The sequence below is a fragment of the Podarcis raffonei genome, chromosome 2, assembly GCF_027172205.1.
Source record: "Podarcis raffonei isolate rPodRaf1 chromosome 2, rPodRaf1.pri, whole genome shotgun sequence".
Taxonomy (NCBI): domain Eukaryota; kingdom Metazoa; phylum Chordata; class Lepidosauria; order Squamata; family Lacertidae; genus Podarcis; species Podarcis raffonei.
In genome coordinates this window covers 83,863,237-83,888,211 of record NC_070603.1, presented here as the reverse complement: position 1 = coordinate 83,888,211, position 24,975 = coordinate 83,863,237, and the positions used below count along the sequence as shown (strand labels likewise).

General features: G+C 43.7%; 2 protein-coding genes across 5 annotated transcripts in view; one reads left to right on the top strand and one right to left on the bottom strand.

Annotated features, from left to right (window-relative positions):
• Positions 1-201: 201 nt before the first annotated feature.
• Positions 202-5,663, bottom strand: PDE12 (phosphodiesterase 12). The gene is made up of 3 exons (XM_053377911.1): positions 4,205-5,663; positions 2,403-2,481; positions 202-1,365 (listed from the first exon to the last, which is right to left on the bottom strand). Exons 1-3 carry the CDS (start codon positions 5,495-5,497, stop codon positions 923-925), a joined length of 1,815 nt encoding a protein of 604 aa, XP_053233886.1. The 5' UTR covers positions 5,498-5,663; the 3' UTR covers positions 202-922.
• A 3,581-nt stretch (positions 5,664-9,244) lies between these two features.
• Positions 9,245-24,975, top strand: part of DNAH12 (dynein axonemal heavy chain 12) — a 91,570-nt gene continuing 75,839 nt past the window's right edge. For 3 of the 4 annotated variants that reach the window (XM_053377882.1, XM_053377884.1, XM_053377886.1), the window contains exons 1-9: positions 9,391-9,627; positions 12,183-12,358; positions 15,033-15,123; positions 17,203-17,229; positions 17,689-17,878; positions 20,046-20,121; positions 21,982-22,140; positions 22,974-23,169; positions 24,226-24,414. In XM_053377882.1, coding sequence (XP_053233857.1) covers positions 12,183-12,358; positions 15,033-15,123; positions 17,203-17,229; positions 17,689-17,878; positions 20,046-20,121; positions 21,982-22,140; positions 22,974-23,169; positions 24,226-24,414 — 1,104 coding nt within the window. In that variant the 5' untranslated portion in view covers positions 9,391-9,627. Of the gene's footprint in view, positions 9,628-12,182; positions 12,359-15,032; positions 15,124-17,202; positions 17,230-17,688; positions 17,879-20,045; positions 20,122-21,981; positions 22,141-22,973; positions 23,170-24,225; positions 24,415-24,975 lie in introns of all 4 variants that reach the window. The other variant, XM_053377883.1, reaches the window with a different exon arrangement.

Here is a 24,975-nt window from a genome sequence, read left to right as displayed (position 1 = left end):
AGACTTTTCCTCCCATGTCACTTTTCCCAAATATATAACATGTACACAGATTTATCCTCTCACCCCAAAGTGGCCCTGTATCATACATAACATGACATTTTGAAGTGAATCATTTCTATGCGGTGAAGCATGCATAACTGGAAATTCAGAACTTCATTGCATAGAGACACAGCCAACTAGAAAAATAAATCAATTGCAGTATTAAGAGCAAATGAGACAACCTGTATTTTTCAAGTTCTGTTTACACTTCAGTACATTATCAAAAGACTTCAGAATCACTGTAGATTACCTTTTACATACTCTTGGGGGGGGGGAAATCAACACTTTAACATATAATCATGATTTTTATTTATTTAAGCACAATTATTTTGGTTTACATGGACAGCCCCCCCCCCAACATTGCCTGAGAGCAGGTAATTGTGTCAAATCATTTTTGGAATGCTAACTTTTGATATGGACATTTGTGTAGGGTCAACATAAGTGTATTCAATTTTGGCAGCTTGTCAAGGAATATCTTTTCAAAAGGCAACAGCAATATATTGACAGGGCATACTACTTGCTGAGAATACCAAAACCCTTCTAGTTGTTCCAATTCTTATATAAATTCAGTTTAAACAAAATATTCTTAAAAACCATATGAAAAGGAAACAAGATAATTTAACTTTAAAAGAAGCATTAAACATTGATTGCTTTCCTTATTAGTGTAAAAAAGGGGGAGTGTTTGCCATAAGAACATTCTGGTTATGACAAGTTACAGAGAGATGAAAATCTGGTTTAACATTCCTAAATAGGCATATAAACACATTTTATCCAATTATCTTTTGTAAAAGCTGGTAGCCAAGCCAGGATTCAAGTTGAATTCTCCTAAGTAGCCCAAATTTCTTGCTTAAGAGAAAGGAACAGATACCAACTTTTTTTTAGTCTACTTCCACTTTAAGTCACATATTAGTGCTATATGATCTGAAGGGTGTGAAACGCTTGGTAAGGCCTGATGAGTGGTTACTTCTTCATGACTTGGCAGTGGAATTACTTGTTCAACCTCTAAAGCATTTGCATCAATGAAAATGTAGTCCAAACATCCATGAAAGCCTCCAACGTAATTAGTATAAGCTGGTTCTCCACAAGCACTTTTCAGTCTGAATGGATGGGCTAAAGACATTGTGCACCGCTGCTCTTCTCCATTTGAGCCCCAATCCTCATGCTCTTCAGCAATGCTGCCACAACTGATGAAACTATATGCTCCACTTGATGGTGTGCTATTAAAATCCCCACAGAATATGACAGGAGTAGAAGGATATATGTCATGTGTTACATGCCTAATATGAGACAATGCTATTGCAGCTTGGATTAGACGGATGTTCCCACCTAAGGACAAAATAAAAATAAGGACCTATTTTTAACCTTCAGGCTTAAAGTCATTTCAACCAATAAGACTTAAAATTCAGCTTAAGTCATTCAACATCCACCCCAAACCGTCCGAGGAATTTTTATCACCACTTACAAATGCAAGCCATTTCAAAAAAGCCAAGGGTGTGTCAGGAGTACCTTGGTTCTTGAACTTAATCCATTCTGGGAGTCCGTTCGACTCCTGAAACCGTTCAAAAACCAAGGTGCAGCTTCCATTTGGCTGCAGGAGCTTCCTGTACTCAGTCAGAAGCCGCCTCGGACGTTCGGCTTCCGAAAAACATTTGCAAACCGGAACACTTACTTCTGGGCTTGTGGCGTTCGGGAGCAGATTTGTTTGACAACTAAACCATTCGGGAACCAAGGTACCACTGTATTTCTTTTCCTTTGGAATTACACACATTTGTCCAGCAATTAGGCTAGGAAGCATTTTCCTTATTGAGGCTACTCAGGATTGTCAGTTCAGTCAACAGCTCTCATGAAAGGATTCACACATTGCATATGTATTACTACTTGATAACCCCAAGACTTGCTTTATGTGGAGCTGCCCGTGCATCTGAGCTGGAAATTGCAACTAATGCAGCAGCTGTTCACAGGAGAGTGTTGCACTGGTTGCCAGTTTGCTACTGGGCCAGAGTCAAGGTTCTTGTGCTAGTTCACAAAGCCCTAAACAACTTGGGCTCTTAGTACTGTGACCACTGAGATCCTCTGCTTGGACACTTCTGGCGGTTCCCCACATCAGGAATCATTCCTGCCTACTTTTATACGTCTCCAGAAAAATATGATATTCAGACAGGTCTTTGAAACATGGATTCTACCCCACCCCCCCCAGCTTTTACTGATGGCATTGTAATTTTGTTTGTTGTTTAACACATGCTGTATTTTTTATGAAAATGTGGACTAGAAATACTGAAATACATAAATATATTGAATTTATAACCCACCCCAGGGCCCAAAATATACCCTAGAATGGTTCATTGTATTGTTAACAGAATTACCTTTTGGGTGCCAGTATAGGTGGGTGTTGGCAACACAAATCTTTCTTGAAGAATCGTTTGTTGACTGAAGAACAGAAACCTACAAGGAACATGGAAATTACGGTAAGCCAGAAAGTACTGTAAGGTGGCAACATGCATCTATCTTGTGTGCATTCAGCTTTACACATGTGGCGATAGATGGATGGATAGATAGCAGGTGGATAGATAGATAGCAGGGTTCCAGGAAAAATGACTTGGGCAACCTCATCCACCATTGAACCCAATGGATTTTTACTGCAGTATACATGATTTTCGCTTTAGGTGTGAAACCTGGCACATAACTCCTGCATAAGTTGCAGGCTTACTGTATTTTAAAACTGACTTCTTATAACAATTCTGTGCTAATAAAGCTACCGGCCTAAAATTATAAATATGATGTGTGGGTCTCTCATTCACCCCACCCCCACTGTCAACCAGCTGGACTGAACTAAGCTTACTCTACTCCCCTTTCTTTATATCCTGGCATCCATTTCCAAGCCATGTTCTGTTTACAAGTAGTGTTTGAAACTCCCATTGTTCTAGGCGCATTTTGCGACAGGGAATTTCATTTGCATGAGCAGTTTCCGAGCTCTGGGCGCAGTACCACAACTAAGATTTCAGATTAAAACAGCAGAGTGGAAGGAAAGGAGGACCTTTTTCTGCCTCCCCACTTCTGACTACTCTTTGAAGACTGGAGAAGAGACCCTATTAAGAATATTAGGGGGTGGGCAGAGAAAGGCCCAGACCATGTGAAAAATCAATGTAATATTTTAGCCGCAGTTCATTCATTTTCAGCACTGTATTCTTGTTATAAAAAAGCACACCCAGACATTCTGTTGTTGCACCCATAACCTAGGTTTAAGGTACCGTTTAGTTCCTAGTTTTCATATCTGAGTTTCTAACACTGCTTACAAGTATTAAGTGGAACTCCATTTGGAATTACTAGCTGTAACTCCAGCCTAGCAATCCTTCATTTGACATCAAAGTTGTAGAGCAGGAATAGGGAACCCTCTGGCCCCTGACCCTCCAGAGGTTGCTGAACTACAACTCCCAACATTCCTGACCATTTGGCTCTGCTGGCTGAGTGGATGGAGTTGGAGTCAAACAGCATGTGGAGGGCTACAGGTTCCCTACTTCTGCTCTAGAGGAAAAGGGGCACTAACAGATTTTCCTGAACATGGGGATTTAGGATACATGATTGATGGTCTATTTCTGATGGGTTTAAAAAAAAAAAAAGTTCTGCTCATACCTAGCCGTAGACCAGGGGTGAGGAACTTTCTATTCCCTTATGGGCAACCATCTGGAGGCTGAATGCCTGAGATGGGCTGGGCAAGAAGTAAAAGAAAGTGGCCAGAGCAATGGATGTGACTCTTACTATTATGCATCAGGCTACATTCTTGACACACACAAGAATGAAAGGTTTCCATATCCCCTCCCCCAACATAGAAATCTCAATTCAAGGCAAGCAAGAGGCATTGCTACAATTCAGACACATTCCAGCAAGACAAAAGGACCCGAAGAGGGCCTGGAACTGGACCACTGAGGTGTGTGGCCTGGGAAGAGTATTGAGGGGAGAGCAGTTGGCCCCAAAGCAATGGGATGTAAAGGGAAGCAGCCTGGTGCACCTTTCATGGAGAGACAGCTTTGAAAAAAGTGTAACTATTCAATTTCTGCATGAAAAGTACAGGAAGCCTGCCTTTCTCTCGATCTGGTCCCCTTACTCAGCTTAGAGCCAACTTCCGCCATTCCCTATCCCCCTAACCCCCTCTCCCTTTAACTTCTACCTGCAACACAGAGGACCGCTGGTGCACTTTTTCCTGCACCTCCGGATAGGGGGCCAGCTTGTCTCGCAGTTCTTTGTGCAGGGGATCCTCGAGGAGCGCCTGGTTCAAGGCGATGTCGTGCTGGCTGAGGAGGCTGAACTTGTCCCTTCGGTAGAAAGTGGCCAGGCCCTCGTGCTGCTTCTCCTTGATCTTGAAGAGGCCCTCCAGGCCGAAGGCGTCCAGCGCGGGGCCCAGGCTGTCGGCGAAGACGGACTTGTCCACCTCCTGCAGGCAGATGATGTCGGCGCTGTAGCCGGCCAGCTCCTTCTTCAGCAGGTTCTGCCGGTAGTCGAGCTCCAGCGAGTACGGCGCGCAGTACGGATACAGCACGGTCCGCGAGAGCTCCGTCTGCGCGTAGACGTCGGCCAGGACGTTGTAGGTGACGGTGCGGATGAAGCCCGGCCCGGTCACTTTCTTGGTGTACAGGTGGCGCGCGTCGAAAGTGCAGGCGCCCGGCCCGGCCTCCACGGGGCCGCTGCTCTCCACCTCGCGGGGCAGCCCGTAGCGCCGCTGCCCGTTGCCCGGCGTGCAGACCAGCTTGAGGCGCAGCCCGATGTGCGCGTTGCTGGGCGTGAAGACCCGCTCCGCGCCGCCCGGAGCTTCCACCCAGCCGCCCGGAGCTTCCCCTCCGGCAGCAGCGGCAGATGCTGTCCCCACGGCCGGCTCGGCCTTCTGCTCCTGGTACCAGCGGAAGAGGCAGTCGCGGGGCGAGCCGAACTCGGCGCGCAGCTTGGGGCAGACAGGGAAGCCGGCCAGCAGCGAGCGCGGCAGCTGCAGCTCCGTCAGCGCCGGCGGGTTGCGCTCCACGCGGTAGCGGGCCTCCCCGATCTGCAGCACGGCGCCGTCCTGCCAGGCCTCGGCGTTGGGCACGTCCTCGGCCACGGCCTTGCCGTCCTGGGAGAAGAGGCAGACGGCGGGCGGCGGCGGCGGCGGCACGGCAGCCTCGGCCTCGGCCCGCGCCTTCTTGCTCTTCTTGGCCGCCTTGGCGTGGCCTTTGCCGGCGTTGTTGGCGATGCGCGCCAGCGCCCGGCCCAGCGGCTCCGCCTGGTCGCGCTGCATGTGCCGGGCGCTGCCGTCGCCCAGCACGAAGGACACGCTCAGCTTAGGCTCGGCCGGCACGCAGCGCACCACGGCCCGCTCCATGGCGGGCAGCGCGCCGCTGGCGGGGCCCGAACCGCTCGGCCGCGGCTGCGGCGGCCGCCGCCTCCTCAGGCCGGGAAGGGCTCTCAGCGTGCCGCGGAGCAGGCGCCACATGAACTCGCAGCCGCCACGCGAGCACCATTCGCGCCGCTCTGCCCTGCGCCTCCCGACCTCGCTCTCCGGCTCTCCTCCGTTGCCAGGCAGGACTCAGCCACTTTGGCTGCCCCGCCCCGCAAGGGACGATGGGAAAAGCCGGGGCGAGAGGCGAGGAGGGCCGGAGCAGGAAACGCGAGGCCTGCTGGGAAATTGTGTCCACGCCTCCCTTAAAAGGGGGGGGCGGGAGCGTGGAGGGAGATGAACCCGGAAGTTGGTAACCTGTGAATCTCTCAATAAATCTTATGCGGGGGGTTGGAGCAGAACAAGCTGGAAGTGCCTGGTCGTTATTTCCCAGATCTCATCTTACGTATTTCGTATTTTGTTGGACTTGCAACAGAACGCTGCAGCCGTTTTCTATCAGCCGACGCTCCATGCTAGCCGAGCATGCCCTTTTTTGCGGGGGGGGGTCCCCCCATTTAGGGGATTTTTGTCTCTTTTTTGTTCTGTTACAATTCTTGGGGCTCCCGCCTCCAGCCCTGCTAAGACTTACCGCTTTGTGTGTGGTGGTAGTTCTCTATTAGTATATGCAGGTCGGATGTACAGTCAAATGTAGCCGTGTGCAGCGTTCAGGTTTCTCTCAAGCCTGCTGATACTACCCTTTTGTGCATTTTGGCTACCTAAGGAATGACACAACCTGAACATCTGAACCAGAGCGAATGGGGGAACATTTCAACTTCCCAGAACACTGTTAAGGGGCCTTAGAATGGCTATCCTGGAAAAAATAATAATTTTTCATTACAGCTTTATATTGCAAAGCATAAAGAGTTTCAGTGGATTAAATTGAGAAATAGTTCTTGCGTGACTTAGAAATGCCTGGATATTATCAACAACTGTTTAATGAATTAGAATACAGTAATAGAATTGGTTCTGGTCCATGGGGTGATGAAACAGCAACAATAGAATTGTAGATTTGGAAGGGACCACCAGGGTCATCCAGTCCAACCCCTTGCAATGCAGGAATCTCTTACCCAACCTGGGGCTCGAACCACAACCCTAAGGTCCCATGACCCCTGACCATTAGGCCCAGTCATAACCGACTGGGGTTGCAGCGCTCATCTCACTTTACTAGCCGAGGGAGCCGGCGTACAGCTTCTGGGTCATGTGGCCAGCATGACTAAGCCGCTTCTGGTGAACCAGAGCAGCGCACGGAAACGCCGTTTACCTTCCTGCCGGAGCGATACCTATTTATCTACTTGCACTTTGACGTGCTTTCGAACTGCTAGGTTGGCAGGAGCAGGGACCGAGCAAAGGGAACTCACCCTGTCACGGGGATTCGAACTGCCGACCTTCTGATCGGCAAGTCCTAGGCTCTGTGGTTTAACCCACAGCGCCACCTGCGTCCCAGGCTCTACCAACTGTTAATTATGTAATTAGCACTGTCTGTACTTTGTGCACTTTATTTCCTCTCCCCCCCAGCAGTGTAGCAAGGCACCCAGGGCTTAACATGTGACCCTTGAGTGTCTGCGCTGCCCACAGGTGTGGGGGCCCTTCCTGGGTGTTTTCTTGGCACTGTGCCCTGCGCTGCTTTTTCCAGCAGTGCTTGGTCCGCTGGAGGGTGGCCATGGCTGAGTGGGAGGCGACAGCTGGGCCGCCTGCAGGCCCATGGTTGGGCCACCCTCTGGAAGCTGCTGCCCAGTGCAGACCACCCTTAATTACAATACTGATTTATTTAACCAGATGTAATACATTGCTCAATCAAAAAACTCAAAATTTTTATATAAAATATTAATTTAAAAATACTGATAAAATCAGTGGGCTTTAAGAACAAAGATATAATAAAATTATCAAAATATAGATAAAATCAACCATTTTCTTGGTAGACTTACCTAAACAAATGTGATTTTAGTAGATATGAACAACAATAGAATGAAGTGGCCCCCGTAGTATGAATCAGCATACGATTTCCCCCCCTACAACCATTCATGACTCAAGATAGCAATTCATAAGGATAGAAGTAGACTAGTCCATGAAAGTTTATGCCCTCACTAATGTGTTCGTCTTAACGGTGCCATAATACTCTTCTTTTTGCTTCAGGTTAACAATCCTCTGTTGGATTGAACCAAAGGCCTATATAGCTCAGCCTTAAGGTAACACAGTCTCCCACCAGATCCCTATTGGAAACCAACAAGCACTGAAATAAAATAATAGACAAAAGCAGAAGGGGCCCCACTAATCTGTTTTAGAATGCTGTTGAAAAGGCCTTCTCTTTCATTCCCACCCACTACATCTCTGTTGTGGGGGAACAAGAAGGGTATCAGAAACTGAGCAAAGGTCATGAGCAGTTTCATGTGAGATTGGAGGAGGTAGTTCTTGATATGCACTGATTCAACACCAGCTTGAGACAGTGCCTTGGGTTTAGCTTGAAAACAAACTGGAAATAAATTAAACTGATTCACAAACAGCACAATATGATGTTGTTGTTTAGTCGTTTAGTCGTGTCTGACTCTTCGTGACCCCATGGACCAGAGCACACCAGGCACTCCTGTCTTCCACTGCCTCCCGCAGTTTGGTCAGACTCATGTTTGTAGCTTCCAGAACACTGTCCAAACACCTCGTCCTCTGTCGTCCCCTTCTTCTTGTGCCCTCAATCTTTCCCAACATCAGGGTCTTTTCCAGGGAGTCTTCTCTTCTCATGAGGTGGCCAAAGTATTGGAGCCTCAGCTTCACGATCTGTCCTTCCCGTGAGCACTCAGGGCTGATTTCCTTAAGAATGGAGAGGTTTGATCTTCTTGCAGTCCATGGGATTCTCAAGAGTCTCCTCCAGCACCATAATTCAAAAGCATCAATTCAAAAGCACAGAAAAAAAACTGCTAAGCCCAGAAAAAAAACTCCAGCCACACCGTGGTTAAAGCTGTGGACTGTCTTCAAGGACAGCACCATCTAAAGTGCATTACAGTAATCCAGCTTGGAAGCGATTGAGGTTACAATCCTATTTACACACCTAGCTCCTACATTTGAGGAGACATGGGTATGATTCTACTGCAAAGTTTGGATGTAGGCCTATCAGTTCATTCAAACAGATTGCAGCGAACCACCAGAGTTCTGCATGTCAGAAATGTTATGTGGCATTGGGCCATATGGTAGAAGCAGTGTTTTTTATTAAATCCTATGACAAACAGCATTCTGTAACCTTTATATAAAGTACTTGTACAAAATATGAAAAAGCATGATCCAGGGCAGCAAACCTTGTGTGTGTGCCATTCAAGCTGATCGTGAAAGGAACTGTAGTTCAGCAGCAAAGCACACTTGCATGCATAAAGTCCTGGGTTCAAACCCTGGCATCTGCCGGTAGGGTTTGGGAAAGGCTGAAACCCTGCAGGGCCACTGCTCACAGTATAAGGCACCTTGCTATGTTCCTATGAAGACTTGGCTTCCCTCTGATTTGAACCGGCATCTTTGATAGCACGTGAAGCTATACCCAAGTCTACATCTGAACACCTGTAGGGTGCATTTCCTATACACTATGAAGTAAATGAAGGCACTTGGGCAGTGGAAGGATTGGTTTTGGGGCCAAAGCAGCATGGCTGAGCCTAGCCACCTCTTATCAGGCATAGGCAAACTCGGCCCTCGAGATGTTTTGAGACTACAATTCCCCTCATCCCTGACCACTGGTCCTGTTAGCTAGGGATGATGGGAGTTGTAGTCCCAAAACATCTAAAGGACCGAGTTTGCCTATGCCTGTCTTTTATCATAATTGCGATTGAGATTATGATTATAAAGGGAGCGTCAACAGCTCGCTTCAGCAAACCACGTCGTCTTCCAGCGCCCCTTTCTCCGGCAGCTCCGCTCAGCCTCCGGCTCCCTCTGTCGGGAGCCTTCCCTCGCTGCGCCCTGCGGGCTCCATTATTCAGAGCCGGACTCCAGCGCCCGCTCGCGAAGGAGCCTGGGGGAAATGGCCGGCCTCCTGTCGCCATAGCAACCGAGGCGTTGTTGACAACGCGCTGCCGCCGGCTACGAACCGCGAAGCGTGTGTGGAGCTCGGCGTCGACGCAGCTCAAGCCCGTTCCTGTCTCCCCCAAAAAGGGCAGCAGACCCTCCACCGCCCGCCAAACTTTCGCCCTTCTTGCGGGGCTCCAGCGCTGAGAAAGGTAAGCAGCCGGGAGGCGAGTAAGGCCGGAAGTCAGACCGGCAGTTTTTTATGGGCCAGGGGCGGGGAGCCTTGGCACCACCAGCAAGTTGTTGTTTTGTTTTGTTTTGTTTTACATTTGCATACTGCCTTTCATCTGTCCATCTCAGGGCAATTCACATAAAAAGTATAAAAAGACAAGATAAAAATTCAAAATACATAATAAAAACTAGAACAGAACGAAACAAGAACCTCTTGTTATAAAACACCCTCCTGGGTTTCATAAAACGAGATGAGCTGCTTAAAAGCAACATTCCTTTACCTCCAGGAATCCCACACATGCTGCGGAAAAGAAAAACACTGCTCACAAGGTGATGCTGGTGCTAACTATTCAACACGTGCCATGGCACTGACTGAGAAGAGGTTCTGGAACAAAATCCCAGTGCAGATGGATCGCCCCCTTTAAAAGCATGACAGTTACACGGACAGGGCTAGACAGAGGCACTTTTGCTTTCTCCACCCCACCCGCCATAGCAGCTGCTCTTCTGTCTTCACAGCCTCTGCAGAGGACTTGAAAAGTGACTGGACTTACATTGGTCTATCTGGCAAGCTTAGTGCTGCTTAAAGTGATTTGTTCTCCAGGATTGCAGATGGGAGCCTTTCCAAACCCTACATAAATATACCAGGGGTTGACCCTGTGGCCTTCAGTGAGCTACAAGATACTACCCAATCCTATGCATGGTTTCTGCTTGGAAGTAAGTTCCACTAAACCTGCAATCCTGTGCATGCTTACTTCAGAGTAAGCCACCTTGAATACAGATGAATTTACTTGCAAATAAATACATATAAAATTGGGCTTGTAAACAAGCCTTTGGGAAAGGACAGTTCTATCCACATCAAGCTCAGCTCCCTCATATTACATTAGTTGGCACAAGATTTCAGTCCTAAATGCACAGTGCCATATTATGCATGCTTACCTGGGAGTAAGCACTGTTGAACAGAAAATCACACTGCCATCTAGCAGAGCTGTTCTGAAAAGTGAAGGGCTCTTGTCATTAGCCCCAGTCAATGGCAGACTGGATCGCTTGCACAAGTATGCAAGGCACTTTGAGGATAAAATTGCTTACCTCTGTGCTGAGATGGACTCTAGAGTAAATATAACAAGTCCAGGGAAGGAGTACAGTTCGCTGGCTGGTCCAGTTTTATAGTCTCAGTTTCAGCTTTTGGATCCTGAGCATATGGACAAAACACAGTGGTATGGAGTATCATGTGCCCTCTGGACCCTTTTCCTATGTGACTTGTATGAACAAGCCAAAAGAGGTTGCCTGAATGGGTCTGATATGCGATGAATGCATTGCTGCAGGAGAAGTTGGTGCCTGCCACTCTGAAGGAGGCAGTGGTGCAACCACTGCTTTAAAAACCCAGATTAGACCTGGAGGTTTGCAACAACAACTGCCTGGTTGCAAATATCCCCTTCTTAGGAAAAGTGGTCAAGCGGATGGTAGCAGTGCATCTCCAGGCAGAGGCGTAGCTGGGGGGGCAGAGGGCACTGGGCCCCACACTGTGGGGGGAGGCACTTACTGTGGGGCCTGCAGCGCACCTGAGCCACGCAACTCTCCTGGGAGTGACGTGGCTTGGGCGCCTGCAGGTTCTGCTCTGCTCGAAATGGCAGTGTGGGGCTTCCGTTCGCCTGCCGCCTCCCCCCCCCCAGCTGAGGGGGAGGGTTTGAGGGGGAGGACAGACTCCTTGGAAGCTCCACATAGTGCATCCTGTCCCAGCTTGCCCCACCCCATGGGTGGCTTGCCCCACCCCAGGGAACTGGACATGCATCACCCTGGGCACTCGAGTGGCTAGCTACACCGCTGTCTCCAGGTACTCCAGGAAACAGTTTATGTAGCTAAATTCCATTCTGGGTTCAGGACTGGTTTGGGAGAAGAAACAGCCTTGGTTGCTCTGATGGATGATCTTTATTGGGAAAGAGACAGGGAGAGAGTGTTCCTGTTGGTTCCCCTCAATCTCCCAGCTGCTTTTGATACCATCAGCCATGGTATCTGAGAGTAGGGAGCTGTGACACAAGAGTGCTGTACTCTACTACAGGGTCACTAACACAAAGTGACATTCGGTGATACCTACTTGACCCCTTAGGGTCTTTTGGTCTGTGGAGTACCATGGGGTTCTATTTTGTCTCCAATGCTGTTTAACATTTCTATGAAGCCATTGGGAGTGGTCATTAGAGATTTCTGAGATGTCATCAGTATGTAGATGATACTCAGCCCTGTATCTCTGTACCCATTGAATCAGGTAAGTCTGTGCAGCTGTTGGACCAGTGCTTGGATGCAGGGTGTGGAGTGGGTGCTGGATAAATTAAAATGGAATCCAGAAAAGATAGGGTCCTGTGGGTAGGTAGTTCCAAGGTCCAGGAGTTGGGGATGTTGGCAGTTGTGGATACAGTTGCATTCCAGAGGTGCAGAGGAACAGGTACATAAACTGTAAGTGCTCTTAGAGCCATCAACAGAATTGGATGCTCAAATGCAAGTGCAGTTTAATCATATGAACATTATTTCCTTGTTATTTTAGATGTCAGCTCCAGGAAAATCTTCACGCTCCCCTGATGATGACGACGACGATGCGTGGAATGTTCAGCTGCCACCTATAGCTTTGCCCTCCACATCCCAGGGTTTGACAGAAAAACAAAAAAAACTAATGCGATACCGAAGAGTCAAGGAACAGCAGAAGATGCTTAATCAGATCATGTAATATTCCTGTCTCTTTTTCTTATGTATTATATGTGGTGTTGTCAGTCTAAGACATAAGCATGGCCATACTGAGTATCCCCACACTCACCTCCAGTGACAAGCAGTCCCTCCCCCAGCATCAGATTATACAGCGTGAGCATCTGCAGAGAGATGGCCTTAGCGCATAGAGTTGTAAGTCTGAAGGCCCCTTTCATGCAAAAGTTTGTGCTGTATACATGGACATCGAGGGGAGGAGTTACTTAGTGCAGGGGGGTGCTACTGCTTGTGACCCTGTTCCCCTGTACACATGGGTATAGTACCTGAACAGAGCTATTATGAAAGGACAAGAGTTCTCACATCATTCACTGTATCTTTTATCAAGTGGCAAGTTCTATGCGATGAGGATGGCTCCCATCCGTGCCTTGAACTTCTCTGCTGCTAGGAGGATGCTAACATTTCAACCAGCCACTGGTGCTCTGCTTCTAACTGCTGCTAGCCATGCAGACATTGGCAGTTGAAAATGTGTATATCCACATTGTGAAAAGCTTTACTTGCTGATTTTTGTACATCATGACTCAATTTAATATTTCTATCCCGCTTTTCCAACAACAATGTTGTGCTCAAAGCAGTTCACAATAATCACAAACACATTTAAAAAAGACATTGTGGTAACTATACTACCAAACACAATAACATATAAATAAAGCAAGCAACTTTATTTAATGATAAAAGCAAAAGAACAGACCGGGACAATTTTTATTTCCTGATCAGTTGGCAGCGTTACCAGCCAGCCAGTTATGCTGCTTGGAGCAGCTTCACCTTGTTACCGGTACAACAGTTATCAACCCACACTTCATACTGCTAGTATGGTGTCTTCAAATCATTTGTGCCTAGATCACCTTCAGATTGGACTACTGTAATTCACTCTGCATGCTGTGCCAAGCCATTATTGCCATATCTGATGGGGTCAGCAAACTTTTTCAGCAGGGGGCCGGTCCACTGTCCCTCAGACCTTGGGGGTCGGACTATATTTTTTGGGGGGGGGTGTGAATGAACGAGTACCTATGCCCCACAAATAACCTAGAGATGCATTTTAAATAAAAGGACACATTCTACTCATGTAAAAACACGCTGATTCCCAGACTATCCGCAGGCCAGATTTAGAAGGCAATTGGGCCAGATCCGGCCCCTGGGCCTTAGTTTGCCTATCCATGGATTAGATGATCCACCTTGCCCTGAAAAAAACCCTCCCCCTGATTCCATATAAGATTAGGACTTGTGAAAATTTGTTGTCTGTTGAACATCAAGAGTGATCTTTGTTCTTTACAATTTAAAGATTCTAATTTAAAACTTTCTAGTGTAGGTTATTTAGAGAGTAGACTCTTTGTTTAGTTTTATTCTTTGTTAACTTCCCCCTTGTTCCTTATTTCTCCATCCTTAACCTCAGTAAAGCTTCTTAATCTGATATTTTGAAATCAGTAACTGGGGAGTTACTTGGTAGCTGTCTCTTCCAAGATTGAAAATTCACCAGCAGCTCTTGGAGTTTTGTTTTTTTGCTCAGGAGGCAGAGTAGATTGAGAGGTGATGGCAGATGTGTAAGCTGGAGTGTTACAGCTTGGTATTGCCTTCAAGCCAGTTGAGCATATTTGTAGCACCGTCCCCATGCATGCGTTCCCCATGCATTTGGTTCAACATCTGAGTGCCTTCGTCATGTGCTACCAATAACTGAAGTGCAGTTGCTATACAATAGAAGCATGGCATTTTTAGTAGTGGTGTCAGATTTATGGAGTGTCCTTCAGGAATGCACACCTCCCCCAAACCTCAGGGAAAATAAGTATCATTTTACTTCTTTGTAGTTTGATATTTCTTATTCTGGTGATTTGTTTGTTTGTTATTAAGTAAGTAAGTAAGTAAGTAAGTATACCACCCTTCATCCAAGGATCACAGGGCAGTTTACAGTATAAAAACCTCAAAAATACATAATATACTAACAATACCCCCCTCCCAGTTTAAAAGGCCATAGGTTGTTTAATTAGCCACAGCCCACTGCAGATATAATAGGTTATATCTTTTTAAAATAACATTAATAAAAATATAGTAATCAAGCTGTTTAAAGTAGTGGCCTACTACACTATGGGACACAAGATTTAGCCAATCACCATTGTGTAAATTCAGATTCTACTCCAGTAAATAAAGATTTTCCTGGTCCTGGGGAAGATGGATACATGTGTGTTACAAGTCCGGTGAGTATACTTCCGTAGCAGGCTCACTACCAAAATGATGTACATCAATACACATACATTTTGTTACAGTCAAATGTATGTTTCAAACGTTTCAATTTAGGGTAGTAAACAGACACCAGAGGTACTCCAGGAAATTTAGAATACTGGGCTATTGCCTTCTGTTGTCTGATTGTTGTATGAATCATTAACTTTATTGGATTAGGATCTTACCTGAAAGTAAGTTCTACAAAGATACACTGATAAAATATGGACAACATAATGAATTACTATCTAACCTGACCCACCTTTACATAATTTCGTTTGATTATTGCTGAGTGCCTATATGCTGATGGAATAATTGTGGAAGGGGACAGACAAAAGACTAAGGGACCATTTCTTTTGCTGTATCTTGTATTTCTGTTCGAATCATTGTTTACAGTTTTCAGATTTAACTGAAAATTTTACTTCAGAGTTAAAGAGGCCCAAAGAGAGTATGAAGACGCCACAGATGAATTTCTTAGAAGAGAAGCCCCGTCTCCTATTCCACAATTGCCTTTAACTGTACGTTTCTCACTTATTGAATAATTTCTTTGGGTTCTGTTGTTGTTGTTGTTGTTAGATTATTGCAACACAATATGTGTGGTGGGCAGGCATAGTGCATTAATGACTTACTGTCCTCTTGAACTCAACCCAGCCTCACCCCTTCCTTTGTCTTGGAAAATCCCTATTGCAGGCCTGCATTAAGAACCTTGCCAAGGAGTTGGTTCTAAAAGCTGTTTTTCCTCATAATAACCAGCCAGATTTTCTGGTTTATCATGATTTACTGTGAGTTAGTAGCATGCTAATGCATGTTACCTGGTTGTTCCCATGCACCTGCATGGAACCTGAATTCTGTAGTAAAGTTTCATCAAACACATAATCCACAAAGATTTTTGGTATATCTAAGACGTACGCTCATGTTGCATCTTTGGGAGGAGGACAGAGTTACACGCAAAGCACACATTGCCTCAGCCACTGTTCAGAGTAATTAGATTATGTTCATGGGCATAGCTGGGGGCAGGTGCCCCCCTTAAATCAAGTAAATAAATAAAAATATTTAACTAAAAGTAGAAACTGTAGAAAGATTTTGACAGATTTTTCTGAGCATTTGCGATCAAAGGGAAGTAATTTAAAACAACTGTTGTTGAGACATTTCATTCCGAATCTGATAGACGGAGCCAGACAGAGGATGATGACAGGTGGGTGTCCTGCCCCCCCATAAATCCTGGCTACCGCCCCCCCACACAACAAAATTCATAGCTACGTCCATGGTTAAGTTCAAAATTCCTGTCACCTCCAGAAAATTGAGCAGAAGATTCTACTTAAGCCAAAGAGGGATCTAGAGACTCAAGCAAAAATATCATGGATTCATACTTGCAAAAACAGTTCCATTTGCTAATGCCGTCACTGCTAATGTTGTGTTTTGATAAAAGGATTGTGCATCTATACTCAGTACTAGTTGTCTCTGTGTGTACTGCGCTTTTTGGTAGGTATTCCTGGCCTCTGAGTATTGTGTTTGTGTCCGTTGTGCAAGTGGACTACTGTCCAGTTTATGGAATTGCATTTGATTGATAGAGATGGTTTTGATCCTAAATGCTTCCCTTCGCTTTCTCATAATAACGTGTAACAAAGTTACTACAGGTTAGATTTGTAGTAATTTCAGGACCCTAACTGGCTCCCTCTTTTAGGATAGATCTCTGCAAATCTGCTTCCCTTGCCCTTTCCATTTTTCTCACCCTAGTAAATTTATTTGGATCCCTGGGTATGATTCAATTAAGTTGTGTTCATGGAATGAGTTCCACTCACACAACAGGGCTCCCCCACCCTCTGCTTCCTATATGCCCTTTGAACCCCCTAAATCTGCTTTGGATGCTTTGGGAACCCACCAAACAGGTTTCAAGGGAGGCATGGGGAGGAAAAGGGGCAAAGTCTCGTTGCATGATCAGACCTCATTTCATGCATGCATGTTGAACTCTGCCCCATCTCTTTGCAGAACTGTACTAGTTGAATGAGCTACGCTACTGTAAACTTAAGATAGTGTGAAACAGGGAGCTTAGAGGCAAGGAAGTGTTTAATAGGAAAGTAGTTGGCTCACTTTCCTGCCTTGAGTGAGAGATCAGCGTTCTTTATTGTTTCCTGTCTTAGTAGGAAGTTGTGTCTTGAACTGGTACAAAAGTTTATATAAAGCAAAATCCTAGAAAAACCCATGCATATACTTTGGTCATTATGAATATTTTAATTATCAAAAGTCTTCATGGGCATATGTGTTTCAAGAATAACATTTAGCTTTTAAAAACTCATGCATAGCCATCAATAGGTTGTATTGGAGGCAAATGGTGTTTCAGTCAGCACCAGAGAAGCTTACAGTTGCTGATGATTCTCAGCCCCTATTGACATCAGCAGCCCTTACGTGTATTGCATCTACCAACCAGCCAGGAAGTGCTCAGTAGCCTGGTGCTGAATGAAATGACCTCTCCCAGCAGTTACCAGTAAAAACATGCTTACCCTCACTGGGTGCCACTGCAAACAAATGATTTCTTATTCTATTTTGTGATTATTTCTTGATTTATATAACATATTTTTGTTGCATTTCCCCCACAGATGAACAGTGAGCAGAAACAAATAAGAGTAAGTGTTGTTTTTTTAACTTGTTGCAAGATTCTGATAGATTCTTTCTAAAGAGTGTGTACATAAGGAATTAGAAATTATGTAAATATGTCCAATATCTAGTTGCTGATCTCTATATGGAGAAGTAATGTAGGCCTGGTTTGCAGGTCACAGTAAGCCAAACTATGGTTTACTGGGACCATGTGAACAAGTGAGCTGCTTTTCCCCTCCCTAGTATTCTTTACTCATGCACTGTGTGCTGAGCTAAACCAATATAATTTATGCTGTTTTGTATTCTAGATGTTAGATTATATAGTCAAGCAACGTTTACTTTTTTGCTAATACATTTTTTGCATTTAACTGAAAGAAAGTTGCCTAATTTCCTTAATAACTGATCTGGTCGTGTCAACCAGATTGTGTTCATGATCATTTCATTGTCATTGTCATTGTCATTTCATTGTCATTGTCATGTCATTTCAGAACAACTATCTCTTTTTGAAGAATTGTGTTGAAAGTAATCCAGTAGTGCCTATTCAGCAAGAGTGGTTAGAGTCCATGCTCACTTTGGTACCTGATAATCTAATGGAAGGCAAGGGCAGAATGAAATTGGTGGAGGAGCTCTTAGCTGAGATAACAAATGATTATGAAATGAGCATGAAGAGATACATGGGTGAGTTCCACTAGCAATATTGTCTCATGTCTATACAAGTTATATTCTACCTTATGTTTATGTTGATACTGCAAAACATCTCTTAGCAAGTTATTTTCCCCATATATACCTACAAATGCTTTTGTAGAACATAAAGCATATTTTATAGCTGGTATTTTATTTTAGAGGAGCAGTAATGTAAATCAAACAATAATAGCTTTCAGCTACATAAAATCTTGACAAAAGAGGTACCAAAAACTACATTAATTTTTGTCTTTATGACGTTTTCTGCATTCTAATTTTCTTCAAAGCATGCTTTTATTTTTGTTCTTCGTAATTGTTGGTATTTGCATAGCACATCACATACATCACCTCAGTACAGTAGCACCTCTGCTAATGTTACCGTCGGGTAACATAAACTTTGGATTTTGAAAGCGGCAAACCTGGAAGTGTTTCACCGTGTGTGCATGCTCAGAAGCACTCTACCGCACTGCGCACATGCGCAGAAGTGGTCCCTCTGATTGCAGAAACCTCGGGATCCGACTGGAGCCCCGGAACGGATCCTGTCCTCAACCGGAGGTACCACTGTAGTGCTGTCAACAACTGTAGTAATTTATTTATTTTTTTACTTTTATATCCTGCCTTTCCTTCAATGACCCCAAGGCAGTGCACATAGTTCTCATTCCCATCTCACAATGATCCTGAGAAGTATTTTAGTCTGAGAGATAGTGAGTCCATGGCCACCCAGGGAAGTTCATAGTCCAGCATTCCAAATAACTTGCATCTTAAGCAAGTGTTTGGTTCTGGGGATCCACATGTAAATGCATGCTTACCTGGCTTTGAGAAGGAGGTATGAGGGTTCTGGCAGTGTTCCAGAGCCATGTCCCCACTCAATTCACCAACCCTGGTAAGCAGGGCGCCAGGCTCTGGGGAGAAGCCATGAGAACTCTAGGACACTGCCAGAGCCCTCACGCTTCCTGCCCAAAGCCTGGTGCCTGCCTTACCCAGCTTTAGCAAGGAAGAATTAGTGCTCTGACAGCATCCCACAGCACTCACTTACCCCTTCCCAAAGCCGGGTAAGCCTTTGATCGCAGCTCTGCATGAGTGGGTTTGGGAATAAATAAATGGAGAGTAGGTTTCTTCCACTCTTCATTTATTTATTCCCCACCCCTCCTACCTGCACAGAGCTGTGATCACGTAAGATAGCTCAGTTGGTAGAGCATGAGACTCTTCATCTCAGGATCATGTGTTTGAGCCCCACATTGGGCAAAAGATTCCTGTATTGGAGGGGGTTGGACTAGATGACCCTCATGGTCCCTTCCAACTGTACGATTCTATGATTTAGTGATTCTAAGGTGCGAGTTACCTGTACTACACCACTGCCATTATTATCATTCCTATATTGTAGGTGGGGGCTGAGGCTAAGTGATGGTGGTTTACCTGCTTGTGGGTTTTCCAGGGGTATTTGGATGACCCCTGTTGGGAACAGGATACAAGTGAGTTCATAGTTAAGGCAAAACTTGAGCTTGGGATTTTATAGTCTCCACACTGCTGTCAGACTAGTGTTCGACCGAGTGACTCCTCCGGTCTATTCCTCTGACGATGATTAACAACCTGAGCCTTTGATAAGGCTCCAAGCACGTTCCCCCATTACGCAGAGTATCCAGCACAGGGAAGGACGAGATAGTATGAGCTACATGGCTAAAGAGTTTTATTTCTCGCTACGCAGACAGAAAAGAAACATCCTCTCTCTGTGAGAGCAGAGAGCAACTGAACAACAAAGGAACAGGAAACCAGTAACATCACATCCGTCTCCTGTCTTCCGTGAGACTTCCAACAGTCTGGAATGTCTCTGGAATGCAAAACAGAGTCTTGTGATTCCAAGAGTACTGCACAGTGGCAACACACAGAAACCAACATCTGTACCCTTACTTGACACATGTCAATATGTTGTTTTTTAAAAAAAAATCAAAATCTCTGTTTACTTAACAAATGTGCTAATATAAAATGTAAAAGCTGTTTTCCCGTAGTACCTGAGGGAACACATTAAAAAATGTAAGTCCTGTTGATTTGGTTAGTAGGAAATTTAAAAAAATGAGGTAGCATTCTTTAAAATAATGTTTCCTAATTTATAATATTGTTACTCCCTTCAGTTGTATAAATGTTACAATTTATACATATGTTACAGTGCGAAGTGTTCTTGTCAAACCAAACGTAAAATTGCTTGAATATGAGAAAGAGGAACCTTTGCCGGTTGAACCTATGTGAGTAAATTAAATTAATAAATGCTTTAGGGTCTAATCAACCCACCATTTGAATGTATACCCAGTACAAGGCACCCTACTCACACCTGTAGTTTGCTGGTGGCTAATATTGAGATGGTAATTCACTATGAGCTGGTTTAGACATAATACTAAGTCATAGTTTTGTGTTAGAGACATGGGCCTACTCTTGCTTCCCCTGCTTTAGTGCAAATATAAGGAAGAGTTTGAAAGCATATTTTTTCCTGTTTTTTGCTAACCAAGTTTGTCATTATGTCCAAACTGGGAATTGCAATTAGTTTTAACTATGATTGATCTGAACGATCTATGATTGTAAACCATGGTTTCAGCCATATTTAAAATTAACTACAGTTTGTTCCAGTTCAGCCATAATGACAAATTATGGTCATTTGAAAACAAAGGGCAGATTTTTCAAACATAATTTCATAGACCTTCCACATCATTATTCCATTTGAGTGTGCATATGCAGTTGGAGCAGCAAAAAGATCACTGGAATATGAGGCTAGGGGTTGAAAATATAATCTCTTGAAAATTGAGTTTCCATGTCCTTGTATACCTTTAAAATGGATTAAGACTGTGAATATGAAATTAGTTACAGCAGGAGGTGTGGGCAGGTTGTGAGGGTGTGACCCTTGGCCACAAAGAGAGGAGGGGATATACTGGCTGCAGCTTTAATAATATATTTTGTGATTAAATTTGTGGATGCCATGTGCAAGAACTAAAGAATACCTTAGGCCTTTAACATCACCAAAGGGAGCATACTTTTTCATGTGTCTGCTGAAATGAATGCAACATGTGCAAGAACATGATGTTGCAATACTGTCACTCCTTTAAATGGGTCCTATGAGGGAAAAGCTAAGGAAAGGTTGCCTCTGCTATGACCTGTCAGATATTAAAATGAGCAATGCTGTGGCTTGGAGTTGAGTACTCCATTGTGATGGATAATCACAAACTGAAACCTCTTTTTTAAAAACTGGAAATGTTTTATTTTTTATTGGGAAACATAGCACTTTCTTTAAATGATCTGAAACATTTAATGTGCTGCAATAGTCCCCCCCATCCCCCTTATTTATAGCATTTGAATTAAATGATTGAGATTATTGGAATTTCAACTTTTGAAACCGCAGAGAGGCAGTATGCTTCTGAATACCAGTTGCTGGAAACCACAGGGGGGAGAGAATGGCCGCTCACCCTTCCCAGGTGGTTACGGACCTTCACCCCATCCACCACCACCAGCGGCAGAAACTCATGTGCTTGCCAGCCATTAAGGGAATTACCCAGCCAGCCAGAAGTACTGAGCTGGATTCCCTGCCAGAAAGTCAAAACTAAATAGGCCAATCAGAGGTCCTGCTGGAGGAGCAGTGCCTTGCCGCCTGGCCAGCCATTGGCTGTGTGCACAATGCACAAAAAGCCTGCTGTGGCTGCTCTCTGCAGCACAGTCGGCCAAAGAGAGTACTGTTGCACTGAGATCTTGCTTGTGGGCATCTCATAAGCATCTGGTTGACCTCTGTTGCTGGGCCAGAAGAGCCACTGGCCTAATCAAGCAGCCTCTCCTTCTCTTCTTATGTTAGAAGTGTGCACTCTGTCCTCTTAGCTAGAAACTTTCTGAATACTGAAGGATCTTAAGCAGTTGGTGAAATGGTGCAACTTAGATTCTGGCTCCTTGGGTGAGGTATATGATGAACCCCTTGCATGAAAAGTGAGTTCAGGTACCAAGCCATCTTCATACATTGGCGATTTTAAAGGCAAAAATTATGTATGATCCACTTCTATTTCTGATTAAGCTTTATTGCATGGGCTTCTGTTTAATATCTTAATTTTATTCATTTCCTCCTCTCTCAGAGGATTAGACTTTTCCAGACCCTGGCATAAAAGCTTTCTACAAGCAAGAAAACAGATATTTGCAAATCTACATATTCTGCACCCAACTCTAAGAATTTTACTGGATATTGGTTATAAAACCTTTTCAAAGTTACTTGTAGTAGATGTGTCAAATTTCAGGTAAAGTTGATGTTGTTGCATTAATATTTTAAATATGGTGTGTACGTGTAATTCTAATTAGGTTCACATAGCATTAAACTGCAGTTTATTTTATGTAAAAATTATATTTAATGTGTCATACTAAGACCACAGTTCCTATTGAATTTCATTAGATTTACTCCCTAGTAAGTGAGTTTAAGATTGGAGTCTAATATCTTTACATGCTAGTCATGTAAGGCAGCCAAAATGAAATGTTGCTGCACTTATGATATCCTATAACTATTATTTTCCTATATATTAATGGCAAACTCATTCTTTCTCTGGATCCTTATATAGTCAAAGGGGCACCCCTCATGCAAAAGAGTGAGGTATTGGCAGTCTTGGGGGAAACTCCCAAGGTTTTCAGAAGTACAAAAATATTTAGGGGCAAAAACCTAAGTGGGAGGGAAACCAAAAACAGCCCTATGAGTACTGACCATGCTCAGCAGGCACAAAATGCTGACTGTTGAGAGACTGACAGAAAACTGAAAGGAAATGGGGAATGGAATGGAGTGTCCTGGAAGTGGGTATCACCAGCTGTCTGGAACCCTGAATAGGAGCATGTCATACTGCAATGTTTTGTTGAAGGTCCTATTTGTGTTATCTTTGGTTTGGAGGCTTGGTTTTTTGTTTGTTTTTTTTCAACTGATGTGACTAAGAGTCTTGATATATAAGATATGGGCTCAGTATTTAATTCTTTAACATGACGTTTTTATTGTGTATACTGATCACATTTTTTTCTGATAAGCAACATAATTACATGTGTTTCAATGCAGCTTCCCTTTCCAGACCAGTCTTCTCTTCTTAATATATAGGTCGAGGGGCCCAATTGAGTATGAATCTCTTCAGAATGATGTGTCTATAAACTGCTTAAAAACTGAAGAAAAGTTATTAAATACATGGTACCCGAGGGTTATCAATCTCTTCACTAGAAAAGAAGCACTGGAGGGTGTAAAGCCCGACAAAGTTGATAGTTTCTATAATTGTGTGTCTACACTTATGTCTAATCAGGTAACACTAATTTTTCATGTCAGTAACAAATGTGTGTCCTATCCAGAGCCTCTGTTGTCCCACTGTGCATCTTCAGAAGTCCTGAGTTCCCAGATAATTTTAACAGACAAAGAACCCTCTGCCTTTGTTGAAATGCATACAAACCCTCTTGTGGAAGAAGTAGAGCTTTGTGTGTGAATAAGAAATTCTGCACCTGCTTTACTCTGCTTCTATAGTATGTACTACTTTTGCAGCAAGAAGGTGGGAGAAGGGAACAGTAGCGTTGCTATATTTCAAGAACTATAAGTCCAGACACAAAAGTTGTTAACCTTTTTTGGGGAAGTCAACAATGAATTTGTATTGGATGTAAATTTGTTAAAACTTTTGAAAACCAAGAAAAATTAATTGGCAAAAAAAGAAAAAAGAAATTCTGTACCTGTAAGAGTTCAGTGCATCAGGGTGTGGGTGTATGTATATGTATGTATGTATGTACGTATGTGTGTGTGTGTGTGTGTATATATATGATAACATTTATTGTCCCCCAGCAGCTGGAGATTAATGTTATTTTTTAAAAGCAGGAGAAAATAATATTTCACCATACAATGTTAGATGTCATTCTGAATATTCTGCATGAAACAAATTAACATTTTAAGTTAATTTGAGCCCTGAGTGTTTCAGCAGATTGGCAGGTTATAAATGGTTTAAATTAATAAATGCAATTCTCTACCAGTGAGGGCCCCAAAGCAGACATAATATTTAGGCTGCACACCTGCCAGAGGAGTGGCAGCAGAGAATCCCCTCTCGTTAGCACCCGCAGGAGTGGTACAGATGGTTCCTGTGGTTTGTTGCTCTAAATTTTCATGCTTTACTTGAAATTTCAGAATTTGCATTTTCATATAATTTGGAATTCTTAATGCTGAACTAGATTTTAGGCCTGGTGTATTAAAATAATTATTTAGATGTCTCTAAAATACATGTTGCATGAACTTGCTATGATTGGGAGTGGGGGGTTAGCTTTATGTGGTTATTTATTGGCCACGCGCAATGAAATCTACCTGTGATTTATGTATTTTTTAGCTAAAGGAATTATTGAAAAGAACGGTTGAGGCTTATGTGAAACTATATGATCTTGAAGACCAAAGACGTCTGCCTTTGTTTAAGATGGAGCTAACTTTTGATGATGAGAAAATGGACTTCTATCCATCCTTTCAAGATCTGGAAGATGCTATTTTGTTTATAGTTCTTTTGATTTCACAGACTCTGCAGGTTGTTTATTCTGTTGTTACTTTATTTCATAAATTCTTTAAGAATTTCAATAACTTACACCTCTATAGATTTCAGTTGAACACAGGTAATCATAAATGTTACATGCCAGCTCCACTGTTGAATGTATTCATTAGTCATCTGTAGCAAAAAGCAAGGGTTTTCCCAGAAGGCAGTTTGTTGTGAAATCCCTGCTGCTCATGCTTGGACTTTTTTTTTCTTGCATTGTCCCCACAACATCATTGTCATCAAATACCGGCCCATACTTGTATTTTTTTTTTTTTTAAAGATATTTATTGAAATTTTCAACTTTAATACATTAAAAAAGAATCAAAAAACAAAAAACAAAAAGGTTTAAAAACACATAATGTTCACAATCCTTATTTTTCTATAACATATTTCCCTGACTTCCCCACACCTCCCCTTCTTATATTCCAATTCAAAATGTTAATTCAGCAAGTTCTTATCCCTAATTTTAACCTTTTTCTATTTAGTTCATTTTAAAAACCAATTTTACCTTATCCAAACTTAAACATCAATACTTATACATCAATACTCATTCTT

Bases quoted from the DNA above. Each gene is read 5' to 3' on its own strand.
- PDE12 (XM_053377911.1), bottom strand. From the start codon at position 5,497: ATGTGGCGCCTGCTCCGCGGCACGCTGAGAGCCCTTCCCGGCCTGAGG. The intron at 2,482-4,204 runs GTAGAAGTTAAA...TGTTCCTTGTAG, and splicing joins AGCGGTCCTCTGTGTTGCAG to GTTTCTGTTCTTCAGTCAAC. The intron at 1,366-2,402 runs GTAATTCTGTTA...TTTTGTCCTTAG, and splicing joins CCTATACTGGCACCCAAAAG to GTGGGAACATCCGTCTAATC.